The 25,287-nt window shown below is 49.4% G+C and overlaps 1 protein-coding gene across 1 annotated transcript in view; it reads left to right on the top strand.

Moving 5' to 3' along the window:
- LOC135886963 (rho GTPase-activating protein 39-like) overlaps positions 1-25,287 on the top strand; it is a 141,162-nt gene that overhangs the window by 61,813 nt on the left and 54,062 nt on the right. Inside the window, exon 3 of the mRNA XM_065414745.1 lies at positions 14,602-15,000. Coding sequence (XP_065270817.1) covers positions 14,602-15,000 — 399 coding nt within the window. The remainder of the gene's footprint in view (positions 1-14,601; positions 15,001-25,287) is intronic.

Below are 25,287 nucleotides of genomic sequence, written 5' to 3'. Positions count from 1 at the left end.
AATGTTCCCATCCTGTTGTAAGGGCCTGGGACAGGCATCTAAGGGCGGGGTTAAGGCATCTGGGTGGAGCCGCACAGCTGAGCCCTGTTACCACTCTGGGGGCAGAGAGGTGGCAGCAATAGACCAAGTGTAAGAGGGGTAGCCGTGTTAGTCTGTATCCACAAAAACGAGGAGTCCGGTGGCATCTTAAAGACTAACAGATTTATTTAGGCATAAGCTTTCATGAGTAAAAACCCTCACTTCTTCAGATTCACTCCATGCATCTGAAGAAGTGGGTTTTTACCCATGAAAGCTTATGCCCAAATAAATCTGTTAGTCTTTAAGGTGCCACCGGACTCCTCAGTAGCAATAGACCCTCTCTTTCCTTGGGAGGAGCAGCAGCAGCCCCCCTCCTCAGAACAGCAGGGCCACCCTTTCCCCTGGAGTCAGCTGCAGGGGCTCCCTATCACTCGAGAGCAACTACAAGGGTGGGAGCAGGGGACCCTTTCCCCACCCCACAGAGGCAGGGGGTGTTTCACTACTTACCTCAACAGCCAGGCTTTATCTGCTTGGGTGAGTGGGCCAGGCCTCCTGCACTGTTCTCTTTCTGCACATACTGGGGTGGTGGTGGCACAGGGGCTTGACATTAACACTCTATCAAGAAGCATGGGACTGTTCCTCTCTCTTGGAGTTGTTGTCTCAGGCTCTCGGCACACTCAGGCAGATGTCACAGGGATGGTAGTCATGCTCGGGTCACATTTTCAAGTTTCTTTTTACAATCATGAGGGCTAGAAAATTACTTTTTCTTTTAACTGAAAGCTCAGCTTCAGCTGTAATCACGTGACTCCAGGAGCTGGGGCACAGGTCTGTAGTGCTATACCTCTAGCTCTGGCTGGGCTGCTTTGGTTATGCTATCCACTCATCTTTCACCCTTGTGGTGCACTCATGGCCTGGAGCTAGCACTGCATTTGAGGGGATTTCCCTCAGCCCCCTCGCTGAGTTTCTCCCAAGAAGTCATGGCTGTTTTGAGGTTCCTGTTTCCTTTCCCTGTGAGGCCTCTGCAGCAGAGATGCAGCCTGGGTTTCACAGGAAGCTGTTGTTAGTTTTGGCGTCTAGCCATAGTGAGCCCCTGCAATGCACCCTCCGTTCTGGCCAGCCTTCCGCAGGGGGTTGGCTGTCCTCTCTGCAAAGGGGCCAAAGCTCTGCTCCCAGCAGCTGCTGCTGCAGCCGTGAGACCCAGTGTAAAATCAGGCTCTAGTTGGGTAGTTGGAAGCATGCTGGCAAGATCTGCAGTAGGTGGAAAGTTCCCTAATTGATATGGGGGCCAGATGTAAAATCCGTGATGTCAGGGAGACTGGGAGTGAGAATTATCTCTGCACCTATGAGGGAAACAGCCAAATTATCTTCTCTGGAGCCCTGTCTTTTCAGAATGGAGCCTTGGGAGCCTGTGCTCTTCCCAGCGGGGACGGACGGTTAGCGCTGGCATGAGTTGAGGCCAGTGGGTTCTTTACAACATTGCTTCTTCTAAAATGTCACAGGCAACTGTTCCAAAGGTGAGTGGCTGGGGTTCGGAACCCACAGTTCATATTGACTTCAGTGAGTGCTGTGGGCGCTGCCTACTTCCGCGAGTGGGCAGAGCTTTCTTCCTCCTGTCCCAGACCCACTGGAGTCTTCTGTTCCATGCCTCCTGTGTAACAGTTACCCAGCCGCAGGGCATGCTCCATTGCCCCGGGAGCTGGCTTTTGGAGGGAGGCTTCCCTGCCCTACTCATGGCTGGCTGTTTGCAGGCTTCCAGCGGAGCTGTGTGTTGATGTGAAAGGGTCAGACCTGGATGGTGGCAGTGAGCCATTTGTGCTGTATTTTCACAGACCAGTCCACGTCTCACGCTGAACAGATGCTGCTTTGTTTGCACAGTGCCTATTTTCAGAGGCAGTAGAACCTTTTGGGTGCCGGCTGGAGTTATATTTACCTTGGTTCCTCTGTCATTTTTGCTGCTGGGATGCCTGTGTGTGTATTAGCTGTGGAGATATACACCCATGCTTTTATTTTTAGATTTAAATGACAGCTTTCCTGGGCTTGGCGGAGAGGAGCCAGACAGTGAAAGTCTTGCCACAGGAGGAGTTGACTTTCGCTATCCTCACTTCAGAAGTGAGCCAAGCCAGCCGGCAGGGCTGTGCGGTCACTAGGGGAGAGCTTAGACAGAGCTTTCCAGCCCCACATGTCAGCTCCAGGAGGCAGGTGAGCACTCCTATAGGGATGAGCCCTGCTGCCGTGAAAGGGTTGGGCTAGTGGGTTTGTGCAGCCTAGAGAAGTCCAGGAGTCTGGGCTTTGTTGCTCAGCAGGCATGTGGAGGTCTCTCCAGCAGGATTTCTGTTACTAGCTGGAGTCCTGTGCAGTTTGCACAGGTCGCTCTCTCAGGAGTGGGTGGCTGTTCTGGCCTGACGGCAGGTTGGCCTGCTGGAAGCAGATGCTGTGCTATGTATGTAGGTTGGGGGAAGGGCACAACACGCTTGAAAGGAGAGACAGGGTGGGGCTGTAGGGATGACACTGTTAAACCTCCAGGTGGAGACTGCCTCAGTTCTTCTGCCAGTTGGCAGCCTGGAGCTCTGGGGAGGGGAAGGGAGACTTCTCCTTCCTCTCCAGTTCCTGTAGGGCGGGGGCGAAGGATGGAGTCCAGCCTGCTGAGTGCCCCGCCCATCACCTGTGGGAAGACACCTGCTTCACGCTCCCTAGTTTGCCTTCTCTGGCTGACGTCAGGGGGTTTCCTTGAGCCCCACAGGGTGTTGTCACGGAGTCACAGGCTTGGCGCTCTGGCACGGCTCTGAATGAAGTCAGGCAGGACTCTAGTACAGTGTCTCTCCACTCGGGGTGCGCACTCACCTGGTCAAGAAACCTCCTTGGCTTTAGCGCCTCCTGGGTCTGACCTCGGAGCCTTCAGCCCCCTGTCCATCCATGGGCTCCCTGCAGCCAGTCCCACTGGATGGGACACCTGGGGAAGCCTCACACGCCCCAAAGGGTCCTGCCTCTAACTCTGCAATCAGCAATGACTCTCAGCCAGCGTGTAACACAGAAAGTTTATTAGTTATTGGGAAGACAACTTAGAACGGAGCTTGTTAGCACAGAAAGCAGGAACATTCAGCAAAGTCCATCCTCAGGGGATCCAGAGCCCTGGACTCTCCCCAGTTCAGCCCAGCTCCTCTGACTCATCCTCCACTTTTCAGTATTGTAGTGTGCGCGCTAGAACTGGAGATGCTGGAGCAGCAATGGCTTCACCAGCACTATGCAGAGAATCAGTGCACCTCTCTACTCCTCCTGTTCTGCCCTCCCCTGGTTAGAGAGCCAGGGCTCATGTTACCCTCAGCCCCAGTCTACGCCGGGAGCTTTTGTTCAGTTGGTTTCCACCAAGACTGCTAAGCCCCTTTCAGAGTCACTGTTTTCCAGGATACAGCCCCCCCCCACCCCCACCCCGCCTGCGAGCATGGCCTGCATTCCTCCTGCCGGGATGTGTGAGCTTGCATTTGGCTGCACTAAAACATGTCTGCATGAGCCCAGTTCCCCAGCTGATCCACTTTGCACTGTCCTTGTCACGGTTTATCAGCCCATCAGCTGCTCAGCGATGATTTTTGGTTTCTTTCAGATCATTGATCGCTATGGAATAGTGTTTGGCTGTGAATGATCCCTGTGGGACCCCAGTAGTTGACAGGTATCCCCCCATCCCACTCCCTCCCCAAATAAATGGGGTGGGGGGGAGCAGAAGAGTGGAAATGGGGAATATCTGAATTCCCTCCAGTCTGTAAGAGTCTGGTGGGGAGGAACTGCCTTCAGAATAATGAAGTGAAAGCCCTTGGGTAGAGTTGAACTGGGTAAGATAATGTTGATTGCTATTTATTGCTGCACGGCTGAGCAGCGCTCTGGGGAGCCTGTGTACAGCAGTGGGGAACTGAGAGCTCTGCACATTAGAGCAGGAAAGATGTTTTAGACCAGTGGTTCTCAAACTTTTGTACTGGTGACGCCTTTCACACAGCAAGCCTCTGAGTGCGACCCGCCCCCTTATAAATTAAAAAAAAATGTTTTTATATATTTAACACCATTATAAATGTTGGATGCAAAGCGGGGTTTGGGGGGGAGGCTGACAGCTCGCGACCCCCCATGTAATAACATCACGACCCTCTGAGGGGTCCTGATCCCCAGTTTGAGAACCCCTGTTTTACACCCACAGTCCCTCTGCTAGGAGCTTCCTGCTAGTGTGCTGCCCCCTCTAGTTTGAAATGTCCCTGGAGGTGGAGCTCCTGCTACTGACCTGGAGGGCTGTTGCCCAGTGCAGTGGATTTCGCTGTGTTGGGAAATGTTTCCTGGTGTTTGTGCTCCTCTCCAAACCAAGCTGCCGTGCAAGGCACACGCAATATTACCTGAGCTGAGGAAGAGCTCTGTATAAGCTTGAAAGCTCGGCTCTCTCACCACCAGAAGCTGGTTCAATAAAGAATATTGCCTCCCCCGCTTTGTCTCGCTAATAAGTAGGGCTGTCAAGCAATAAAAAAAATTAATCGCAATTAATCGCTCGATCAAAAAAATTAATCACACGATTAAAAAAATTAATCATGATTAATCACACGATTAATCACACTGTTAAACAATAATAGGATACCATTTATTTAAATATTTTTAGATGTTTTCTACATTTTCAAATATATTGATTTCAATTACAACACAGAATACAAAGTGTACAGTGCTCACTTTGTATTTATTTTTGATTACAAGTATTTGCACTGTAAAAAAACAAAAGAAATAGTATTTTTCAATTCACCTAATACAAGTACTGTAATGCAATGTCTTTATCATGAAAGTTGAACCTACAAATGTAGAATTATGTACAAAAAATAACTGCATTCAAAAATAAAACAATGTAAAATTTTAGAGCCTGCAAGTCCACTCGGTCCTACTTCATGTTCAGCCAATCGCCCAGAAAAACAAGTTTGTTTACATTTGCAGGAGATAATGCTGCCTGCTTCTTGTTTACAATGTCACTTGAAAGTGAGAACAGGCGTTCTCATGGCACTTTTGTAGTCGGCATTGCAAGGTATTCACGTGCCAGATATGCTAAACATTTGTATGTCCCTTCATGCTTCAACCACCATTCCAGAGGACGTGCGTCCATGCTGATGACAGGTTCTGCTTAATAACAGTACAAAGCAGTGCGGACCAACGCATGTTCATTTTCATGATCTGAGTCAGATGCCACCAGCAGAAGGTTGATTTTCTTTTTTGGTGGTTCGGGTTCTGTAGTTTCCGCATTGGAGTATTGCTCTTTTTAAGACTTCTGAAAGCATGCTCCACACCTCGTCCTTCTCAGATTTTGGAAGGCACTTCAGATTCTTAAACCTTGGGTCGAATGCTGTAGCTATCTTTAGAAATCTCACATTGGTACCTTCTTTGCGTTTTGTCAAATCTGCAGTGAAAGTGTTCTTAAAACGAACAACATGTGCTGGGTCATCATCCAAGACTGCTATAACATGAAATATGTGGCAGAACGCAAGTAAAACAGAGCAGGGGACATAAAATTCTCCCCCAAGGTGTTCAGTCACAAATTTAATTAACACTTTTTTTTTTTAACGAGCGTCATCAGCATGGAAGCATGTCTTCTAGAATGGTGGCCGAAGCATGAAGGGGCATACGAATGTTTAGGATATCTGGCACATAAATACTTTGCAATGCCGACTACAAAAGTGCCATGCAAATACCTGTTCTCATTTTCTGGTGACATTGTAAATAAGAAGAGGGCAGCATTATCTCCTGTAAATGTAAACAAACTTGTTTGGCTTAGTGATTGGCTGAATAAGAAATAGGACTGAGTAGACTTGTAGGCTCTAAAGTTTTACATTGTTTTGTTTTTGAGTGCAGTTATGTAACAAAAAAAATCTACATTTGTAAGTTGCACTTTCAGGACAAAGATTGCACTACAATACTTGTACGAGGTGAATTGAAAAATATTTTTAATAATTTTTACAGTGCAAATGTTTATAATCAAAAATAATATACACTTCGATTTCAGTTACAACACAGAATACAATACATATGAAAATGTAGAAAAAATCCAAAACATTTAATACATTTCAATTGGTATTCTTTTGTTTAACAGTGCGATTAAAACTGTGATTAATTTTTTTGAGTTAATCGCGTGAGTTAACTGCGATTAATCGACAGCTCTACTAATAAGCATTACTTAGTCAGGGAAATCTTTATGCACGAAGCTTCATGGTATCTATGCACTGGTTTAAAGACCATGTGACCTGGGCTGGGAAAGTATTTTTCCACCATGCTTGTCCTGCCCAAAATTCATGTTGCCCAGTAAAAATCTTCGGTTGTCCAAAGTTTTGTGTAGCGTATGTAACATTTACAAGAAAAACAGTTGTGTCCCTAATAGCAGTGCTTGGATTTCTTGGATTTCTCTCATTTGTTGTTTTAAATTTGATTGTCTTCCGCATGTTCCTTTCTCTCAGTTCTGCGTCTTCCCCCCTCCATTTAGTTATAACTCCTGTTTTCGCTGCTTCTCTGCTGGCCTTGTAACTGTTCATCTTGGGGGAGGGAGGGAGAGGAAGAGGGATAAAGGCCTAACTAAGGGGCCCATGTATCTTTTTATTGTTTAGAAGGGCTGTGGTTCTGTTTGCCCATAAGGGCTTAGCAGCTGTCTGTGCACTATCTTGTTTCCTGTGTGCAGCATATGTGACTCAGTCTGTTAGGGCAATGCTAGTACTTAGCACCGACCCAGCAAATAGGAATTCTCACAGTGGCTCGGAGAGGTACTTCTGTGTAGCCACACTCTGTTGCTTAGGCACTGAGAAGCTAAGCCCAAGGCTGTGTCAGAAATCAGCAGCAACAGAGCTGGGATGAAGATGTGGGAGTGCCAGGTTTCCAGTCCCATGCCTGGCCCGTGCTAGGGTTCTAGATGAAGCATTGCATGCTGGCATTTGTAATCTCCATGGCTTGTGTTTCTATAGTAAAGTCGAGCATTGCTGCAATTGGTTCCATTTAATAAAAATGTGATGACCTTAGGCTAATGGTGCACTGCCCATGAGGCCTGTAGGTGGGCAAAGTCTGGGTTTTCCTCCTACCATAGAACACTGCTTCCTGGGCCAAATGAGGTGTGCAGTGGACTCTCCTGTTTCAAGGGTAGGTAAATGCTCCACTCTCCCACCTCCGCTTTCCCATGAGTCAAATGGATAATATGCAGTGCCCTGGGGGTTTGAAAGTGACAGGGCTTAGCAGGCTGGTGTTTTCTCTTTCCCTCGCAGTGACTGTGCAGATCTTGTGCAAGGCTTGTCATTGTGCAGGACTTGTCATCGGGAGCTGGTCCGAAGGGCTGCAGAATAACAGGTGTGCTGGAGACTTTCACTCTGAAATATTGATTGGGCCAGTGGAAGGTTATGAAAGCTAGAGGTGGGCTCTGCAGTTCCTGGCCTTAGCCGAGCGGGGTCCCCGGGAGCTGGAGTCTGGGGGAGAGTCAAACTTAGTCGGATTGTCTTTGAAGGAGAAGAGTTTGCAGATGCAAGTTAAATCTGGCATGGAGCTTGGCAGGAGGACAGCGAGCTGCAGCCTCCCCATTTCTCTGCCCGGTTTATAAAATAGCGTTTAAAGTAAATAAAATGTCAGCCTTGAAGGGCTGTTAAAGAGGGAGAGAGGGATGGAGCCAGCCTGTGAGGACAGCTCCTCTGCCTGTGTGAAGTATTCCCGCTCCCATCTCCTGCATTCTCTGTGCTGGGAAAGGGTTGGGGGAGCTCTGGAGCTGAGCTAGCTGGCTGACCTGGGCATGGAGGAGGCTGGCAAGTCAGTTTGCAGCAAGCCTCCTTATAGTAAATGGTGAAAGCTGTTGCCATCAGAGCATTGTAGCTCTGCTGTGTGGGTTCCCATGGAGCAGATCAATGGGTAAAATGTCGGCCCAGCTCACTGCACCTGCCACAGACAGCAGGATGGCGCAGAAGCCTGTGTTTCGCTCCTTCCTGAGGAAGTGTTGACACTAGCCTTTTCCCCTAAAACTTCTCACCATTGCACTAGCTTCTGTGTAGCTCCTAATTGTACAACAGATAAGGCCCCCACTGTGTGCCCACTGGCATTTTAGGTACCATCTCAGAGCATGTCTAGTGGGCACGGTGCTTAAAATGCTGGTAGCCACAGTGCTTTATCTATGCTAGTGCTCCCCGCAGCCCTGCCACCAGTGCAATGGAGGAACATTTCGGGGACAAGCGTAAATGCCTTTGCTGTTGGTCTTTTCCGGAAGTTCCATAGCAAGCAGCCCAGAGCTGCGCTTGATTTTCAAAGCGCTACAACCCTTGGAATGTAATTGTGTATTTACAGAATGCAAAGGAAACATCTGAACTCTATGAAATAATAGAGGCTACATGCTGGAGCTGTATTTCTGTGGTTCAAAGGGTGGCTTTATTTGCCAGCCAAATGAATCATTTCAAGCTTTGGTTACTGACTACATGACAAACCTGTTACCAAGTCTAGAGACCTGGTCAGGTAGGGCTTCTGGAGAGTTACTGTATTTCAGCCAAGATGACTGAAGATGCACATACACCCTGTAGAGTTTGCTCCTGAGAAGGCCAGGCAAAAAGCCCTGGGAAAGGTTTGCTCTGGGTTTTACTTGAGATGGCCCTGACCTAGGGCCGATTTTATAGGGACAGTCCCGATATTTGGGCTTTGTCTTATATGGGTGCCTATTGCCCCTCACCCCCTGTTCCGATTTTTCAGTCGTTGTCTGGTCACCCTAGCCTGAACTAAAACCATGGATCCATACTTTTTCACCCTTGGGGAAATGCAGAAGTAAATCCAGACTTTGTGACTAGACCCTGTACCCTACAATAGGCAGAAGTAAAACCCTGGAACAGAACTTTGTCTGAGTTGGGATCTGGATCTGAACTTTATGATGCAGGCTGTTCTCTAACCTTCATGCTGATTCCTTCTTGTCCCCTCACATTCACATTACTGCCAGGGGCACTTTGCTTTGACCTGATAAGGCTGGTTTGTGATTATTTTATGTTCAGCGGGGCACTCCAAGCTGGGATGTTATCTGTCTAAGATCCTGGGTTTAGCACAGCTTTGCAGAGTTCCTGATCTGATGTTCAAACTTAGATTGTGTCAGCCCAGTGCTGGCTTCTCTCTAGGAATGTGCTGCCTCCCTCTCTCTCTTTTTCCTTTTGTTGTTTTGACTCTTTCTTTACACACAAGAGTAATTGAAGTGGAGTGTGGTACAGAGTGATCTGAATGTCCCTTTGTTTCATTGCAGCCTGGCAATTTACAGCTTCCAGATATTTACCAGAACAAAGAGGTCATAAGCCCAAATCTCAGGTTAATTTGCCTTTGCACACAAAGGTAAAAGTAAACACTAAGAGCAGCAGACTATAGTTAGCAGCAACACAAACACAGCCAGAGATTGGTGCCATTAGAAGGGGTTGTGAAGTTGCTTTCAGTATTTACTCCCTGCCTTCCCTTTGTCCTGAGAAATAGCTACACTTCCAGAGCCCCTTGTTTCAGAGCTTCAGAGTAGCAGCCGTGTTAGTCTGTATCCGCAAAAAGAACAGGAGTACTTGTGGCACCTTAAACACTAACAAATTTATTTGAGCATAAGCTTTCGTGGGCTAAAACCCACTTCATCGGATGAATGCAGTGGAAAATACAGTAGGAAGATAATATATACACAGAGAACATGAAAAATGGGTGTTACCATACACACTCTGTTGCTTTTTACAGATTCAGACTAACACGGCTACCCCTCTGATACTTGACACTATAACGAGAGTGATCACTTAAGGTGAGCTATTACCAGCAGGAGAGAAAAAAAAAAAAACTTTTTGTAGTGGTAATCAAAATGGCCCATTTCCAGCAGTTGACAAGAAGGTGTGAGGAACCCCGTGTTTATTTTCCCCCCTACGGTTCCTCACACCTTCTTGTCAACTGCTGGAAATGGGCCATTTTGATTACCACTACAAAAAAAATTTCCCCCTCTCTTGCTGGTAATAGCTCACCTCAACTGATCACTCTCGTTATAGTGTGAATGGTAACACCCATTGTTTCATGTTCTCTGTGTATATATTATCTTCCTACTGTATTTTCCACTGCATGCATCCGATGAAGTGGGTTTTAGCCCACGAAAGCTTATGCTCAAATAAATTTGTTAGTCTCTATGGTGCCACAAGTACTCCTCCTCTTGTTTCAGAGCTGAATTCTTGCAAACTGCTGCTGGCAGAAGGGATCTTGAGTACAATGCTGCTGAATTAATAGTTTGATCATGCAACAGGGGACTTTGCCATTTTTCTGGTGTATGTAAACGCTGTGAAACTCCCTCTCCCTTCCCTTGCTGAGGCATGATGCGAGTCACTTATTCTGCACTGCTGGCCTAACTCTCCTCTTCTGACCCTCCACTGGCCCAAGTAACCACATCCCTCCCTGCCCTCTCCCACAAAATATATCTCCACTCTTGTCCCATGTCTCTTGATGCAGTTCTGTCTCGACAGCTCCTCTTGAATCTCTCTTGGTCATCTTTAAGCTTGGCCTGGCTGAAATGGAACCGCTGACCCCTTTACTCCCCCGTCTCTTTATCACTGCTGACAACACCACCGTGTCACTCATGCCCATAACTTGGCTCCTCCCTCTCTCTCGCCCTCATGTCTAGGCTGTGTTCACACTTTGCCGCTGCTTCTATAACATCTCTGAGATCTAGCTTTTTCTTTCTGTTCACACAGCTACATCCTGCTAGGCCCTCCCTGTTCCCTGTTTGAATCCTGCAGCGGCCTCCTGGCTGGCATTCCTGATGCCCACACCGCCCCCCAGTCTGTTCAGATTGCTGCTGTAGAGATCACGTGCAGGCTGAAAGGACAGAGATCCTCTCCGCGGGTGTGGAGAAAGGACAGAGTGCTCTAGTGAAACACACCCCAGCAGTGTCCCCTCCTCTCGGTATTAACGTACACATTTGAATTAGTCAGTAACTAGGATTAAAATAACCTGAGACTCCCTTCTGCAGCTTGCACCTTGCGGGAGATCCAGGATCGGCGTGAGTTCTGACAGCTGGCTGAGAGCCAATTGCAGGTTTTGCTGAGGGCCATTTGAGAGCAAACGCCAGCTTACCGGGAGTATTTAGCTTTGTCTGTGGAGAGGCGCTTAGGTGGTGACTTGCCCTGGCAACGTGTATGGTGGTCACGTGGGCTGAGCATTATGCTTCTCCCTGCGGGGGTGGGGGGAGGGGCACGTGCACGCTAAGTTTGGGGTGAATACTGGGGCTAGTGGGTCAGCCTCGGATGCCCATCTGGAGTATCCTTAATTCTATTTCGGTGTTTATAAATGATGTGAACACCCCCGCCTCTGGATGGAGAAGTCGCCTTGCAGGTGAGTGGAAGGCTACTCGCTTCCTGCTGGACCCCTGGCTCCCCATTTCCGAACTGATCTGTACGGGAGGCCAGCAGAGTGGGGTGTGGGGGTGGGTGGGCTGTGGTGCCCCGAGGGCTTTGATGTCACACAGCTTTGTGTCTCTCCTGGGACCTGGGACAGTGACATGAATGAAAACAAGCTGCCTGGGCTCTCTTGGTAGGTGGACGTGATCCTGGGTGATTGGGGACACGCTAGAGTTTGGTGGGGATGGGCCAGCTGCCCTCAAAGTGGTTGGCAATTTGGGCCCCTTCTTTTTATTTCCATGATAATTACTGACTCTTTCTAAGTGGCTTTGGCCTTGGTGATTGTGACCATTTCTCTCTGGCATGGGCCTTGCTTCAGTTCCATAGGGCCTGGCCATGATCCAGGCTGGAGGTTGCAATATGCTCTCCATGGGGCTACATGTGAAGACTAGCCAGAAGCTCCAACAGCTGATCGGGAATGGCCATAAAGAGCCTGGTGCAGGAGTGGCTTCTTGGTCCCTTCCAGGTGCCATTCAAGGAGCTGCTGTCAGTATTTAAAGCCCAGTGTGGTTTGGATCCTGGCTGTCCAAGAGGCTGCATCCCTCTCATGCTCTGCCTCAGCAGTGAAGCTGGCTGTTGCCCTCTAGATATAAACTGTTGGGATCTGAGATCAGAATATTCTGTGTGGAGGGCCCTCTGCTAGGACATGCTGTTCCTGTGGGTCGGACTGGCCGTAGTTAATTACACTTCTCTCTTCTCTGGCCCAAAGGCATGAGGAAGGGATTTTATATGCAAAGTCCACTCTTGTCCGCTCTGGCTTGGCTTTTGGCAGTGTTTTAACACGTTACAGTGCCCAGGACCAGCTGCAATGGGGGCGTTTTACAACTTAGAACACACATGAAAGGGTTAATCTGCAACTTGGAGGTGAGCTGTGTGGGGGTTGATTTAGTTTGCGCTCTGTGAATGTGCCCTTGTCAGTGAGTAATTGTGCCGCACCATGACCGCGGTACAGGCACCAGGGGATTTTTGTGCTTGGTCTTCATCTCCAAACCAAGAGGCTCTCACTCCCAGGCCCACCTGTGCTATCCTTACCTGGGTTAACAGAAGTGAGAATTGCCTTGAATGCTGGGGGGAGGTGTTAATTGGAAAGGGAGGTAAAACGACTGCCAGTGCCCAAGCGTGGGACCTGGGAAGGAGTTGGTGGGTTTTCTGAATCGTTTGGCCCAGTTACCCCCAGTGGCTAACGAATATCACCTGACTGACCAGCCTAATGCCTTACAGTGATCTTAATATCAAAGAGCTGGGCTCTTAAAACTCCTCCCAGGAAGAGCCATCAAGTGAGGCTAAGCCCTGCAGACGAATGCAGATGTTAGGGAACAATCTGCAGATGTAGTCTAGCGTTGCTATAGCATTCCTGGCCCCTGCCCATTACCCAGGCTTAATACTGGGCCTAGTGCTGGGTGTACTATGTCTTTCCCAATATGCTCGTCTGTTGGGCGTTTGGCCGGGCTATTTACTATTGTACCGGCCCAGGGCCCAGGCAGAGAGCTCATCGCGGATGGGTTGTTAGTCCCGCTCTCTGTGATCAGCTGAGCTTTTGAGTTGTCCTGCTTGCCCTGTGCATTCTAGTGGCGCAAGGTATCTCACTTCTGTAGGGCTTGTGTCTTCTCCTCCCTGCAGGGAAACTCCTCCAGCTCCTTGGCTTCCCCAGCAGGCCAAACCTTCAGAGAGACCCTTGTAAATGAGACCCCTGCGGGCCGGCCTTGGGCACCTGCTGCTGTGCTGTACTCTGAGCACACCGTCAGCCAGGCTTGTTACCAGCACACCACCACTGGTTCTGTTTCTGCACTTTCTCCAGGAACGTCTTGCCAGCTCCTTCCCATGAAAGAAGTCACCTTTCTCCAGGGTCTTCTTATGGGCTGGCCTGCCCAGATCCAGCCCTCTCCTTCCTGACTCACCTGTGCAGGGGAGAGGAGTTCTTGCAGCCCTTTGTTCAGATGAAAGTGAACCAAGTGCCGTGTCTGAGCAGTTTGTGCTTTTAATTCAGTACAGTTTCTGAGAGGCCTCTGAGACGGGCAGACTGCAGACCCCTTGGTCAAACTGCATGGGGATGAAGGCCAAGACTTTCAGAAACAGGACCCTAAAGTTAGGCACTTAAATGAATGGCCAAGTGCAGAACACCCAGTTTCCCCATTAACTTCAATGGTAAAAATCCCACTTCAGTTAAATCAAACTAGGGCACTAGGAATCTGAAATAGCAGCATTCTGTTTCCCCAGATCTGCACTGAACAACATAGCTTGTAATTCACACCTTTAGGCAGGTGCCAGTCTGGTGTGCAAGGCCGGTCCTGAGGCCCGATTTCCTGCAGCTGTCCAATGTGTGGTGGCTGCAGGGTCCCTGACAAAGCAGCAACACTTGGGTCACACCTGGAGCCTTTGTTTATGCATGTGAGAGCCATGGCTTGGTATTTCCTGGCACTCAGACGTGAATGCCCCCAGCCTCTGGGTCCTCTGCCCTGCCATTGCCGTTCTGGCTTGTTGCAACCCTTCTGCGTGATCCTCATGGGCTCAGCAGAAAGGCAGCCTGAGCTATTAGACTCTTTGTTGAAAGGGCATGTGCCCTTCTCTGCTGTTTTCTGATAGTGCCTGGAAGACCAGGCTGAAAACAAAGAGGTTTTTCTTCTTGTGCTGTTACACTAGAAATCAGACCCTCTTGAGGACAGAGGGCTTCATAGTGACTGGAGAACTAGTGTGTATGAAACAAATGGCTAATCAAGGGAATGCGGAGCTAAGTGGGAAAGGGGGTTTTGGTCACACTGTTTAAAACCTGGGGTCATGTTGAACCTGTGTCAGTGACTAACTGCTGTCTTGGATAGAGGTGTCTTTGTTAAGGATTGAACAGCTGCCTCTCTTTGCCTGTGGTCCTGGAGCGACTGTAACAACCTGACACCTCCCATGCTCCTCCAGTTGAACACGCAGCCTGGACTTTATTGTCCTGTGGGTCCAAACAATAAGCAGGATGTGAAACGCTGTGTAGGCCTCCTTTCACCAAAAAGGTGTCAGCCCAATATAGCTCCCCCTTCACAGAGGTCACTGTAACACTGATCCAGAGCCTGGTTGCCTGTTCCTACCCCGAGTCCTGGCCCAGGGACTGACAGGCAGCTGGCTGCGTGCCCGCGGGGTATTCCGGTTGCCTTGTGCCCCCTGCCCAGACTGACTGTGCCTTTCTTTGCTGTTGCAGCTCGGATTGGGTGGAGATCATCGAGCCCCGCTCTCGGGAGCGAATGTATGTCAACTTGGCCACCGGTGAGTGTGGCTGGGAGCCACCTCCCAACCTGAGAGTTCGCCAGTCGGACCAGAAGCAGTGGTGGGAGCTCTTCGACCAGAACAACAATCGCTTCTATTATTACAACGCCATCACCCAGCAAACCGTATGGCACCGGCCACAGGGCTGTGACATTGTGCCACTGGCACAGCTCCAGGCCATGAAACGCAGGTCCCAGTCTGACTGCAGGGGGCCTCAGCACATGGACAGCACAAGCAGTGATGGGAGAAACACCCCGGTTCAAATGGCCCTGCTGCAGGAGGTGGAGAAGAGCAAGGGGCAGAGCAGTGCAGAGAAGAGGCCAGACCCTGGAAGGTAGGGAAGGCTTTGTACTGCCTACAACTTTCTCCTGCGTAACTGCTGTGCAGCTCTCTGCCCTGCAGGCACCGGCTGCTGGGTGTGGACTCGGGGACTGAGGACGCAGCCTGGGAAGCTGGGCTGGCTGGCTGGACACCATGCCCTGTGCTGGGGGGTTGGGCTCCCCGCTGGGGAGAGCCGGCTAGACGACAGGCTGCGTTCAGTGCGCTGCGATCGGGGTGAAATGCCAGGATCAGATCTAAGGGTGAACTCGGGATGAATCATTCGCTCCCCCTTGCTGGACAGCTGGGGCTGCACAGTGGAGAGGCTGCCAGGAAAGGCCGAGCTACCGAGCCACAGACGCAGGCTACCAGCTCCTTATGTAGAGGGTGCCAGGCGGGAGACTAAACCTTTGGGGGCAAAGCCTTTTGGACTGCACCGGGGTCTTGGGCTGGCGGGTTCCTTTCCTGTCACCCTGCCCCAGCCCTTTCTCTCTGCCAGCCTAGTGGGGCTGCCGTGAGGGGTGTGACTGCCATGGAGCTGGGGCAGAGCTCACGGTCACTTGCACACGTCAGCCAAGGAACAATAACTGGATGCTAGTGTGTTTGGCTAAGAGGCTTTGTTTTTACTCCGAGGAACTGGTCTGACAACAAGCGAGTGTGTTTCTTGTTGGGATTTTGCCAGCTGTTGTCCCTGCTTTCCCACTCCCCCAGCCCTGCTGTCGACATGGGCACGTCTCCCCCGCCTTGTGCATGGGGTGCTCCACGCACGCTGAAGCCCTGGGAGGGAGGTCCGGAGACTCCCCAGGAGGCCTTCACCTGGGCTCGCGTTGCTGTTGTGCACAGTGCTCAGGTAGTGTGGAGATATGGGCAGTGTAAATTCCCAAGGGGATTCACAGCTTGTGAAGCTGCAGCCCAGAGGGGCAAGTGACTTGATCAAAGTCCCCCAGGAAGTCTGGGGCGGAGCTGGGAACAGAACCCAGGTCTCCTGGCTCCCAGACCAGTGTCGTTACCATTTGCAATAGCTGATCACAGTCGCCCTTGTTGTGAGCCAGTCTTCGTTCATGGCTGGCTCTTTGGGGCAGGCGATGTCCTCCTGCCTGTGTGACTGGCATCTAGCATGTTGGGGTAGTGCTGTGCGGCAGGAGTTGCAGGGAAGAAGGAAAGATGGGTCCAAGGTGCCTCAGACTCTTTTCCCTGCAAAATCATGGCGCAAATCCCCCTGGCAAGCGAGTTTTCTCTGAGCCAGTGCATGTCTGGTGGAGTCTGGCAGTGCTGCTGCCAGGGGTCCTAGTGAACAGCCTGCTGTATGCTAGACTCGTTCGTGGTGTTGCCTAAAACCATATTTCTTGGGGCAAAACTCCTAATGTGCCCTGACTAGATTGTGGGTTGAAATCAATGGGCCCTAAAGCTGGAGACTCTGAGATCGCACTTCTGCACATCTCTGCCTCCACAACACTGTGGTGTGTGCTGTGCTCTGCCTGGTGAGCTCTCCCGTCACCTTCCTCCCCCACTCACAGCAGGCTCTGGGGCTAGAGGACTGGGCATGGCCCCTAGCTTGCCTCCCATTTTCAGAGGGCCAGTTGGAGGCAAGGGGCCAGCTCGACCTCTCTACTTTTCCCATTTGCTGCTGCTGTGGAGTGTCTGGCTCCTGCGGGGCCGCACTTTCTCCATCTGTTTCATTACATCGGCGCAGCTTAGGAAATGGCTCTCGTGCTGCCATGGCTCCCATGAATCCTCTGGGACAAGAGTGGGAAAGACCTGAAACTCTGATTGGGGGGAGCCAGGGCTGGGTTCAGGGATTTTCCACTGCTTCCCTCTGATGGAGAGAGTTTCCGGAGTGCTCTGACACTGCCCTCCTGAGCGACTGCTGGCCTTTGAGCCACTCAGACTGGAAGTTACCAGCAGCATGCACAAAGCGTGTGCCCGAGTCTCCCAGTCCAGGCTGCACCCCCAATTCCAGCTCCCCTGGCGTGCAGGGAGCAGCGTGGCCGCCTGGCCACCCCTCGCCTCCCGACTGCAGCAGTGTTGAGTCTCGTGGTGGCTGGGCACGAGCACGTGTATCAGAATGAGCAGAACTTGGGGGTCCAAAGCCCCCTCGAAAAGGGACCTGCTCTCCTGTGCTGTAGATTACTCCAGAACTGGCCACGTCTCTCCTGTTGGCCTGTGGCTCTGCTGATGTGTCACTCACACAGCTCTGCCAAGGGAATCCAGCCAGTTAAAGGGCTATCTCTGCAGAGCACAGCACATCCCAGCCCTTTGTAAAGGCAAAAAGAGGCACAGCACAAAGTCCAGGGAGCAGGCTCACCCACACTGAGCCGTGAAAGGACCGTAAGCTGGCATCATGACCTCTCTCTGTATCAGGCAGTCTGGTTCTGGGAGAGGGACGTATTCGGGTTCTTACTTATTTGTGCCCTTGACAGCGATGAAGTGCTTCTCCTGCCCACTCCATCCTGGTCGTACCCTGTGGCAGCAGCTTATGGGGCTCTTCCAGACTAGGGCAGGCAGCTGAGAGGGACGGGGAGCAGTACAGTCGACACAACTATTGCCCGGTCTGTCTTTCAAAATTGTTCTGCAAAGCAAACTCGCCTGTGAAGGCCAGTGTCCTGCAGGGGGAGTCGCCCAGGACTCCACTGCACATGGGCACGTACCTTCCAGACCTTTCGGTGCGTGCCCAGGACTGGAGCGCGCCAGGCAGGAGCAGACAGGCCGTGGTTCCAGTGGCTGGGAGTAATTCCCCTGCAAACGTCGGACATTCCAGGAGTAACTTCCTACCTTTCGTTAGCTAGTCAAGTATTTCCAAACCCAGTACTGCTGCCAGAAGCAGCAAGTGCCCAGCTGACATTGCCCTGGCATTCTGCACTGGGGAGCCTGCCCGGGCATCTATTCCAATAATAAGAGTATACCAAACCCGCCTGCTTTCCGTTGCCTGCGTGCTTCCCCGTAGACACAGACACAAACGTGTTCTCCCTCCTCCTGAGGCAGGACATGGTCCTGGAGCCCTATCAAGAGAAATCAGATATGAATATGCCACATTACAACCAATATTGTAAGTATTTGCACCCAAGACAATGAGGCATTTATCTTTAGAAACAGTGCAGATGGTTGGTTGGCTTTCTCTCCTGCCCCCTCCACTAGACAGTTTTCTTCCCTTTCTTGTCTGCTCATCTCTCTTCATAGATGGGCTAGAAGGGACTATTGGGGTCCCCTAGTCTGATCTCTCGTATAAGCCAAGCCAGAGAACCTCACCCCACAGTTCCTGTGGCGAGGAGAATTACTCTGTCCTTTGTCTGTTTCATGCTCCGTCTGTTTTTCCACTAGGAAACAATTCTTTGTGTGTTCTATGTTATAACATCTGCCGTGCCGGGTAGGTAGGGATCTGGCCTGGCCATTCAGCACAGGTGGGGCTGGCCCATGTCCTAACTGGGTTAAAAGCTAAGGTGGGAACACAGTTGAAACACGCTGTGGTTCTGTTTATGCTTCAAGACCTAGCAGTTGTCACCTGCTCTCCCAATGCCTGTGCTGAGAAGAGTTTCTCCCTTCGCTGGCCCCTTGTGCTGCTTCCTTCTCCCGCCAGGGCCAGCGGCCCGTTCTGGAGATGGCCCTTTGCTACCCGGATGATGTTTTGGGGCGGAGTGGCTGGCAGGAATTGGCAGCTGGTCATTCAGGCGGGGAATGCTGCTGTGTTTCCCAGAGGCCTTGTGGGGAAGGTACTGTTTGGTCACGCACTCTGGCCCCTTGTGTTTTCTCCCCCCCTCCTTCCCAGCGCTACCCAAGCCCTGCCTCCAAAGCAGGGTCTCCAGCTGTGCCAGACGGGGTGCGTTCTCCGTCTCTGAGAGCAGGTGCCTAGGGCTTTGCTAACCCCTGAGGTGTGTCTACACAGCAAATGGCAGCTAGTCTCTGAGCCGGGCTGACAGACTCGGGCTTGCGCTACCGCGCTGTAAATAGCAGTGTAGATGTTGCAGCTCAGCTCTGAAGCCTAGGGAGGGGGTGGGTTCAGAGCCCGCTCTACACGGGCATTAGTAGCACGGCAGTGCAAGCCTGAATCTGTAGGCCCGGGCTGGGAGGCTTGCTGCCGCGGGCTGTGAAGACATACCCCAAAAGACCACGTGATTTCTCCTTTTCCAGCGCAACGCTCCACTCAGCAAACAGTACCTGCCTCTGCTGTGTCAGCACGAGTGAGCAGTGCAGCCACTCCAGCGCCCTGAATCACAACCACAGAGGTGCAGATTGATTGGCAAAGCAAAGTAGAAACCACTTTATCCTTTCAAGGGCAACTGATTCTGAAGGCAAACGTCCCTTAGTTACTGGGAACGAGGGGGCCGCAGAGTCCTGCACATGTGGCTGTTCGTGGGAATCGAAAGGTTCCTGTTGCCACTTGGAGGGTCAGGCAAGCTGTCACCCCAGCTTGGGGAAGACATGTTACACCCAGCCCAGAGAATGGGGAAGGGTAGTGGAATTTCTGTCTCCATCATTGTTCCTTCGCTGCCTTCATGAAGTCACCACCCATGTTCAAGCTCAGACCCGGTGATGGGTGCGTGAGAGAGAAGATAGACACCGGTGTCTTCAAAATCAGTCGGCTTCTTGCCAGCACAGTTATCCTGTGGGAAAGAGTGAGGCACTCCCGGGGTGAAACAAGTGGCCAGAGTTATCTGTGATTGTGCACAGCTCTCCAACCCAAGCCCTGCTGGGCTGTTCCTCTGCCCCCAAGGGAGGGTGAGAGTGGGGGCTGTGTTAGGTTGCATCTGTTCTAGCTTGTCGGGCTGTCCTAGGAAGGAGAGGCTCAGGTTTCAGCATAGCAGGTGTGGGAAGCTTGAGAAGAGCAGGAGGAAGATGGTGCCAGAAATAGAAAGGGGAAACAGTAGCCCATGGACTGACTGCTTCAGATCTGAGAGCAGGGACAGTTCTGCCAGAGAATGGGAAGAGTCCCAGCTGAGCCCACCCCAAGGAGTGTCCGTCCCCTCCGGCTGGCACTTGCTTGACTTGGACTCTGTACAAGGGAGAGCCTGAACTCCAGCTGTGTGGCAGGCCCAGGCCCAGCCAGTTGGGGAGAGACCCCACAATCCACTGGTGGGGAAAGCCTTTTGGGGGTGTTTGTTTATTTTCATTCCTTGTGACCCCAAATCCTGCCGAGCCGTGTGCAGAGTCCCCACTGTGCCCTGCCCTGTACAGCTCCCAGCCAGGGGAAGCTGAGACCCAGAGGAGCACAGCTGGGCCTGAGGAACCTCTCCTGACCACTCATTCTTCAGGAGTTCTACTGCACCCCATTATCTACCCACAAGCTACAGTTGGGGTCTCAGCTGAACTTCCTAGAGACCACAGGCTCCCTAGCAGCAGTATGTGGCATTGTGGGCGCATGGTCAATACACATCCAGCACTGTTGTGTGGTCTCTGCAGGCCAGCCCCAGTGCAGAAATCAAACCATTGCCCTGCTGTGGGAGTGTGGAGGGCCCTAATGACTCAATTGTGTCAGCAAGTGCTGAGATTTGCAGTTAGAGCAGGAATAAAATCCTTCGTTATGTTCGTTTAGCACATTTGCTCTTTGTGGGCCAGTTGCATTTTCAGTCATATTTGGGATCAAAGATTTACTAACTGCTCATTTCAAAGTGAGCCTCTGAGGCCGCCCTGGGATGGCAACACCTCCTGGGGTCCTCCAGCTAAAAAACTACAGTCCTGAGAGAACTCCCAGCATCTCTCACACGGATGTCCCCATGATAGCTCAGCTATGGGCCTAGGGTATTCACTTCGATACACTATACGGGCTAACGGTTTTAAAGTAACCCAGTCGCCATCCAGCATCAAACAGAGTTAAACAGGTTTGGGGTTTGGGATCCAGAGAGCTCAGCCTGCTTAGTCCCATGGTAAATGCACCATTGAACATCCTTTTTAACCTTTTATTAAAGGTAAAGGAAAGAAGGAGAAACAGTGTTTGAAATGTTAAGTGTTAAATAGGCTTTTCATTTTAACAACATCCCTTGTTCCCTTTCCCTTTAGGTGGAGAGAGTTTTAGAAGGTAAAAGCATCTTGTTTGACAGTCACCCAGATGGTATTAAAGATGGCAATAGCTGTCCTTTGGGGAAAGAGAAGAGGTTAGCTGAGATGGACTGGAGCTGGTGTTACAATCTGATCCTGTTTCATCCCAGGTAGTGCTTTGGATTCAGCTGGGGCTAGTAGAGGTGATGATGTCATCTAGGTCCCTTTCTCTCTGTCCTGGTCTGGTCAGGACATCTCTCAGGACCAGAACAATGAAGGTCGGGGCCCCAAAAAATGGTGGGGGTGGCAGCCATGATGGTGAAGCTAACATAGGAACATATGAATGGCCATACTGGGTCAGACCAGTACTTGCTTTCCGACAGTGGCCAATGCCAGGTGCTTCAGAGGGAATGAACAGAACAGGGCAATTACTGAGTGATCCATCCCCTGTCATCCATTCCCAGCTTCTGGCAGTTAGAGGCTAGGGATACCCAGCCTTGTGGTTGTGACCCTGCTCATCTTGGCTAACAGCCATTGATCGACCTGTCCTCAATGAACTTACCTAATTCTTTTTTGAACCCAGGTATAGTTGTATAGCTTGCTCTAGTAGCCAATTTTTCTCCCCAAAGATTCTTTAAGGACCCACAAAGGGAATGGTGGGACAGAAATTTCTCATTATTTTGTCCACCAGTTAGGCCTAGTATGCAACACACCAATTTTGGTTCACTGGTTTCTGGTCCCACACTTTTCTTGTTTACCAAGCATGATCTTGAGTTCTATCAGTAAGCTGTTTTGTTTGGACTGTTTCAGTCTTTGTCTCCCTTTCATACCTTTTCCCATCAACATTTCTAATTGTTGTTCAAGTACCTCACAAGCAGGAAGCCAGTCAAGCAATCAGTGGAGCCACTGGATGACTGAGGTGCTAAAGGAGCACTCAAGAGCAATAAGGACATTGTGGAGAAACTAAATGAATTCTTTGCATCCGTCTTCACTGCAGAGGATGTGAGGGAGATTCCCACACCTGAGCTATTCTTTTTAGGTGACAAATCTGAGGAACGGTCCCAGATTGAGGTGTCAGTAGAGGAGGTTTTTGAACAAATTGATAAATTAAACAGTCATAAGTCACCAGATGGGATTCACCCAAGAGTTCTGAAGGAATTCAAATATAAAATTGCAGAACTACTAACTGTGGTATGTAACCTATGGCTTAGATCAATTAATGTGGCACCAATTTTTGAAAAAGCTCCAGAGGCGATCCTGGCAATTACAGGCTGGGAAGCCTAACTTCAGTACCAGGCAAATTGGCTGAAACTATAGTAAAGAACAGAATTATCAGATATAGATGAGCACGATTTGTTGGGGAAGAGTCAATGCAGCATTTGTAAAGGGAAATCATGCCTCAACAGTCTATTAGAATTCTTTGAGGGCATCAACAAGCATGTGGACAAGGGTGAGCCAGTGGATATAGTGTATTTGGACTTTCAGAAAGCCTTTGACATGGTCCCTCACCAAAGGCTCTTAAGCAAAGTAAGCAGTCCTGGGATAAAAGGGAAGGTCCTCTCTGGATCAGTAACTGGTTAAAAGATAGGAAACAAAGGGTAGGAATAAATCGTCAGTTTTCAGAATGGAGAGAAGTAAATAGTGGTGTCCCCTAGGGATCTGTACTGGGACCAGGGCTGTTCAGCATATTCACAAACGATCTGGAAAAAGGGATAAACAGTGAGGTTGTAAAGTCTACAGATGATACAAAATTACTCAAATCCAAAGCAGACTGCGAAGAGTTACAAAGGGATCTCACAAAACTAGGTAACTGGGCAACAAAATGCAGATGAAATTCAGTGTTGATAAATGCAAAGTAATGCACATTGAAAACATAATCCCAACTGTACGTAAAAAATGATAGGGTGTAAATTAGCTGTTACTACTCAAGCAAGGGATCCTGGAGTAATCACGGATAGTTTCCTGAAAACATCCACTCAATGTGCAGCAGTCAGCAGTCAAAAAAGTAAACAGAATGTTAGGAACCATTAGGAAAGGGATAGATAAGAAGACAGAAAAATATCATAATGCTACTATATAAATCCACTAACACCTTGAATACTGCATACAGTTCTGGTCACCCCATCTCAAAAAAGATATATTAGAATTGGAAAATGTACAGAGAAGGGAAACAAAAATGATTAGAGGTATGGAACAGCTTTCATATGAGGAAAGATTAATAAGACTGGGACTTTTCAGCTTGGAAAAGAGATGACTAAGGAGGGATATGATAGAGTTTTATAAAATCATGAATATTGTAGAGAAAGTGAATAAGAAAGTATTATTTACCCCTTCACATAACACAGCTCCCAGCTCCAGGTCCTCTGGTTGGTGGACAAGAGAATAGTGTTGTTGGAAGTGGGTTGAGTTGGGTATCATTTGAAAGCCCTTTCTCCCACAAACACCAGTGGTACCAAACATGACATACCTAGAACAATTATGTAGATAGATAGTTGAAAAATATTTAAAAGTTGACTTTTTAAAATTATACTTTAATAGAGGCATGTTAAACATGCAGCCCTCACAAAGTTACATTTTGGGCCTCAACTGACAGTGCTGTGTTAACAGTTAATGCTCTGAACGTGAGACCAGATTAACTCTTTGAATGTTAGATTACTGTAAATGGAGGGAGTCTTCCAAGTTGGTTTGCCATCATCGGCAAAAAAGAAGCCGTTTAGTGGTACTGATTATCAGCTTTTTCTATTATGTCAAAAGAATTGTAATGAGGCACCATTTAAGAGGTCAGCATCAAGCTAGAAATGACTGGAATCCATCCACGAATGATGTGCATGTAGTCACATAACCTACATTACATAACATAATTACTTTGGGCTTGTAATTAATTTATTACACAATCCTTGGTTTTATTTTGGTCTTGACCATCTTTAGGCATCAATGGGGAGATGAAGAGTATCGACTAGTAACTCGCTGTTTTGGAGAATACCAGTATAGTAGACTTGGTTAAACACAATGCTTGGTGATATCTTACATGCCGTACGAAGTGGACCCATAAGCTGAATTTGGCAAGGTTGGAGAGGAAGTACATTGAGCATCAGAAAACAGTTGAAAGTGCTGGGACAAGTGCCAGCTGTGGGCAAGACTCGCCTTATACTACGGCACATGGCATGCATTTCGAGAACACTTATTTCTTCTTTGGTCAGACGGAAGCCATCCATTAAGCAATTTCAACACGTGAGACAGGTGAGAAACTGTATGAAGCTGTCACTCTGCAAGAACATTGTATGGAAAGTAAAGTAAAGTGGCACATTGACCCAAAAGACGCCCGTGGCATATCACATTGAGTGGTACCCCAAGAATGTAACTAAAGTGTTGTGTCAAAAAGAAGAAGCAACTGAAACAAATACTGATTTTACTACTGCAAACTGTGCAACTCAGCTGGAGTTAATACATTTCCTTGGAGTGGTTCTAATGGCTGGGAAAGTGGTGGCGATGGCTGACGCAGAGGCTAAGTTCAAAGAAATATGTGCTTTGAACTGGATTGAAGAGGAACAAATGCTTAGCAGAAAGGCACTTATTGAAGGTGAATTGTGGGTAATATGGACTAATATGAGTTTAGTTTTTGGCAATCCTATACGAAGAAATGAATCACAGTGTATATCCTTTAAAGCTGTAAAAGACGCACTGATGTCAACAGTAGTATGAAGACTTTGTTTGCAGCTGCTAAGTTTTTAGGGGAAAGCATTTTGTCCTGCAGTATGTGGGAATTTCAGATGCCAAGACTGAAAGAATAATACTGCGTGACTTGTACTACTCCTTTAGGTGGTGCATTGGTGGTCGCAGTGACTTCAGCACCAGTAAGTATGATGGGAAGCAAATAGAGCACTAGGCTGCCATTTTATCACAAAGCGTCATATACAAGGGCTTGAGTGAAAGGTTTCCAACACATACACGACAATTGTGCGGCATGTGCATAGTCTACTGCTGCAAGTGGCTGGTGGTTTAACAATTCATTCCAAAACCTGTAGCAAATTCCTTGTGTGGCTTGTGCACAGCGCTGGCTCCTCCATTAACTACAGAAAGTACTGCGGCTGGAGACAGCAATTGCAAATGAGGTGCTTTGCCGTGTAGAATTGAATGAAGGGTTGTACATTCCCCCCCCAGACCTTGTCAAGGGCAGGTTTATATTTTGTGCTGCTGATAACTTAGACTTCCTTGAAGAGATAGCAGATGGCAAAGGTCCCATCATGCTACTGTTACGGTCTGCTATCAGGAGCATATTAATGGGGACCAGTCCCAGCCTCAAGTGCTATCTGGACCAGCAAAGAACAGTTAC

Source organism: Emys orbicularis, chromosome 12 (genome assembly GCF_028017835.1).
Source record: "Emys orbicularis isolate rEmyOrb1 chromosome 12, rEmyOrb1.hap1, whole genome shotgun sequence".
In the NCBI taxonomy this organism is placed as follows: domain Eukaryota; kingdom Metazoa; phylum Chordata; order Testudines; family Emydidae; genus Emys; species Emys orbicularis.
The sequence above is the reverse complement of the archived record's forward strand: the minus strand, read 5'-3'. Positions and strand labels throughout refer to the sequence as shown.